At 54.6% G+C, this 2,411-nt stretch overlaps 1 protein-coding gene across 1 annotated transcript; it reads right to left on the bottom strand.

Annotated features, from left to right (window-relative positions):
- Window positions 1-3: 3 nt before the first annotated feature.
- CSUI_010706 (got1 family protein) lies at window positions 4-1,908 on the bottom strand. Its single transcript, XM_068070808.1, has one exon. The coding sequence runs from the start codon at window positions 556-558 to the stop codon at window positions 136-138; it is 423 nt and encodes a 140-aa protein (XP_067917216.1). The 5' UTR covers window positions 559-1,908; the 3' UTR covers window positions 4-135.
- Window positions 1,909-2,411: the final 503 nt, after the last annotated feature.

Raw genomic sequence — 2,411 nt, 5'->3', positions numbered from 1 at the left:
TACGCCACCTAAGCTCCTGTAAAACCGGACAAAGCCCGGTGAGTTATCGCTAGCATACCAGTCAAATCCAAAGGAATGATAAACAGAACGCCCGCGGTACAGCCCCGCATTTTACGAAAAAAAGAAGAACTACACCTAGTATGGAAGCTGGTGCTTGTCACGGTCCAGTAACCACTTGGTACACTGCTTGATCCCCGGGAGTTGGAGAATCCAAGAGCCGATCGGAGAGAGACGAGCCGCAGAGAGCACTTGAGGGAGGAACGAAGAGAACAACCGAAGTAGTCCATATAATTGAAGAGGAAGGCCTATGAGTGAGTACCCGACAGCAATCAGGACAACTCCTACAATGAAAAAGATAGAGGCCCTGCGCTTTTCGGGCCGAAGAAAGAAGAACGCAAGCGTCTTGCGGACGCCGAGAAGGAACACGAGACCGAACAGAAAAGATAGATTTCCCAGAGTCAACAAGGCCCGGTCAAGGAGGAGGAACACACCTGCACCACCCAGGCAAAGCCCCAGGCAGCAGAAGGCTACCCCGATTTTCTGATTGTCGTCAAGCATTCTTAGCGAGTAGAGACGAAAAGAACGCCGCCAGCGCAGGTATGCAGAAGTGGTAAGAATGAGATGCCAAGAAGAAATGTTCGGAACTGAAGACGTAGGCGACTGAGGAGCTGGACTCAGGCTTCGTCGGAAGGCAGGCAGATGACAGGGAAGGATGTACCAGACGGTGCCTCAGCCACACCCCCACCCAAACTAGAACCACTAAAAGGACTACGCTCTTTCGAAAGCGGCCCCGGAGCCGCCTCTTTTCTCAGCGTGTACAGGGCTTCACTTCCCGTCAGAGCATAGCCGGACACAGCGCGAAGAACTGAGACCATTCCGCACGGTTGTTACCGCCTTTGTCCACTCTACCCCGACCTCTGCCCGAAAGCCACGCTGCCAAATAGCATCCTTACTAGTTTGATTGCTACCAAGCACCAGCTGCCCTACGGATGTCCTGAAATGCTGCCCGGTGAACGCGCCGGTAACAACCCTTTCAGCTGAAGGCAGGCTGAGACACAACCTTCGGTCCGAGGTCTTCTAAGGAGAACACAAAGAGAGGCCCGGCCCTCGTGCCTCCGGCCTTCCGTAGAGCAGGACCGCGCGCCAGTGCAGGAAAGAAAGCAGAGCCACGGAGAGCTCTGATACATGTCGAGAAATGCACAGTACAAAGCTACGAGAGAAAAACAGAAACTACCCGAGGGAGGGCGTGCGCGAGACGGGAAAAAAAAAGATGTTTTGCGCCTGCAGTGTGAGGCATGGGATTCAGCGAGCACAAGCGCGGTTTCCCACGAAATCTAGAAACCAAAGTGGAGCCCTACTGCATCCTGAATGCGAACTCACGGAGGAGTTTTTAAAGACACTCTCTGTGTACCAGTAAACGCGAGGTCACGCTGAGGCAAAAAAAAAACACCCGAGGATCATCCCAAAAGCCGAAGAAGCAGTTGTCTCGCCTGCTGGGAGGGTCCAGCCCTTGAACTTTCTCTGTGGACGGGTAGCGACGAAGTTTCCGAACTACAAGTCCTTGCCAAACTGTCATCCGTGAGCGTACCCGGACTGGGTGTCACGAGCCACTCAGCGTGCCCGTGCGAGAGAAGGCAACTTTTTCTCCACTGCCGCGGCACAAGCGGAGTGTCACGGCGCACGGTGCAGGAACTTCGAAGTGATATGAAAAGCGCCAACGAAAAAAGCGGCGTGGACAAGTCGCAACCAAATGCGAAAACGTTGGGAGTTGGCCACACTCCCGAAGAGCAGTCAAGCAAGCGCAGCCTCACGAAACACCGGAGCGGTGCACCATTCTGCTACACTTCACGCTGCTTGTACAGTCGAAGCAGCAAATACTTGCAGCAACGCCCTCGTGGCAGGCACACTACAAGCACTCTGCAAATGCAAGAAGAGAGCAGAAAGACCGCTTCCTACGGACGCGGATTGCGCAGTTGTGTGCATGCGGCCCAACACACGCTGGTTCTGCTGCTTGTGCCTGAGTTCGACTCGGCAGCATCTCCCTAGGACGGCTCTCCGTCTGTTGTACTGAGATCCTCTGGACCTCACCCGTGTGTAATCAGAAGACTGAATTTGTACAGGGTCGCAGAGTTGCATCAGTGAAGCAGTTGCACAGGCTCCTACAGCTATTCTAAATCTCCCTGGGCAGACGGTAAACGCGCTCCTGGTGTCACAGACGAAGTTTCCGACTCTACGCGGAGCGTGCCGTTACGTCGGCGATCGCGTGAAGACCCCGGGCGTCAATGGCGCGAGAGAGGTGCAGAACACCATTAGGAGCGGGGAACTACCGCTGACTTCCTCACAGACGGGCCATGTCTGCGCTGCATCGTGGTTTTCGGGGGATCGGAAGTACTTTTTGAGTGACGCGTTTG

This window comes from Cystoisospora suis (genome assembly GCF_002600585.1).
Source record: "Cystoisospora suis strain Wien I chromosome Unknown contig_8046, whole genome shotgun sequence".
Taxonomy (NCBI): Eukaryota; Apicomplexa; class Conoidasida; order Eucoccidiorida; family Sarcocystidae; genus Cystoisospora; species Cystoisospora suis.
The sequence above is the reverse complement of the archived record's forward strand: the minus strand, read 5'-3'. Positions and strand labels throughout refer to the sequence as shown.

What these genes read in the sequence shown, in the direction of transcription:
- CSUI_010706 (XM_068070808.1), bottom strand. Translation starts at nt 558, where the DNA reads ATGCTTGACGACAATCAGAAAATCGGGGTAGCCTTCTGCTGCCTGGGG.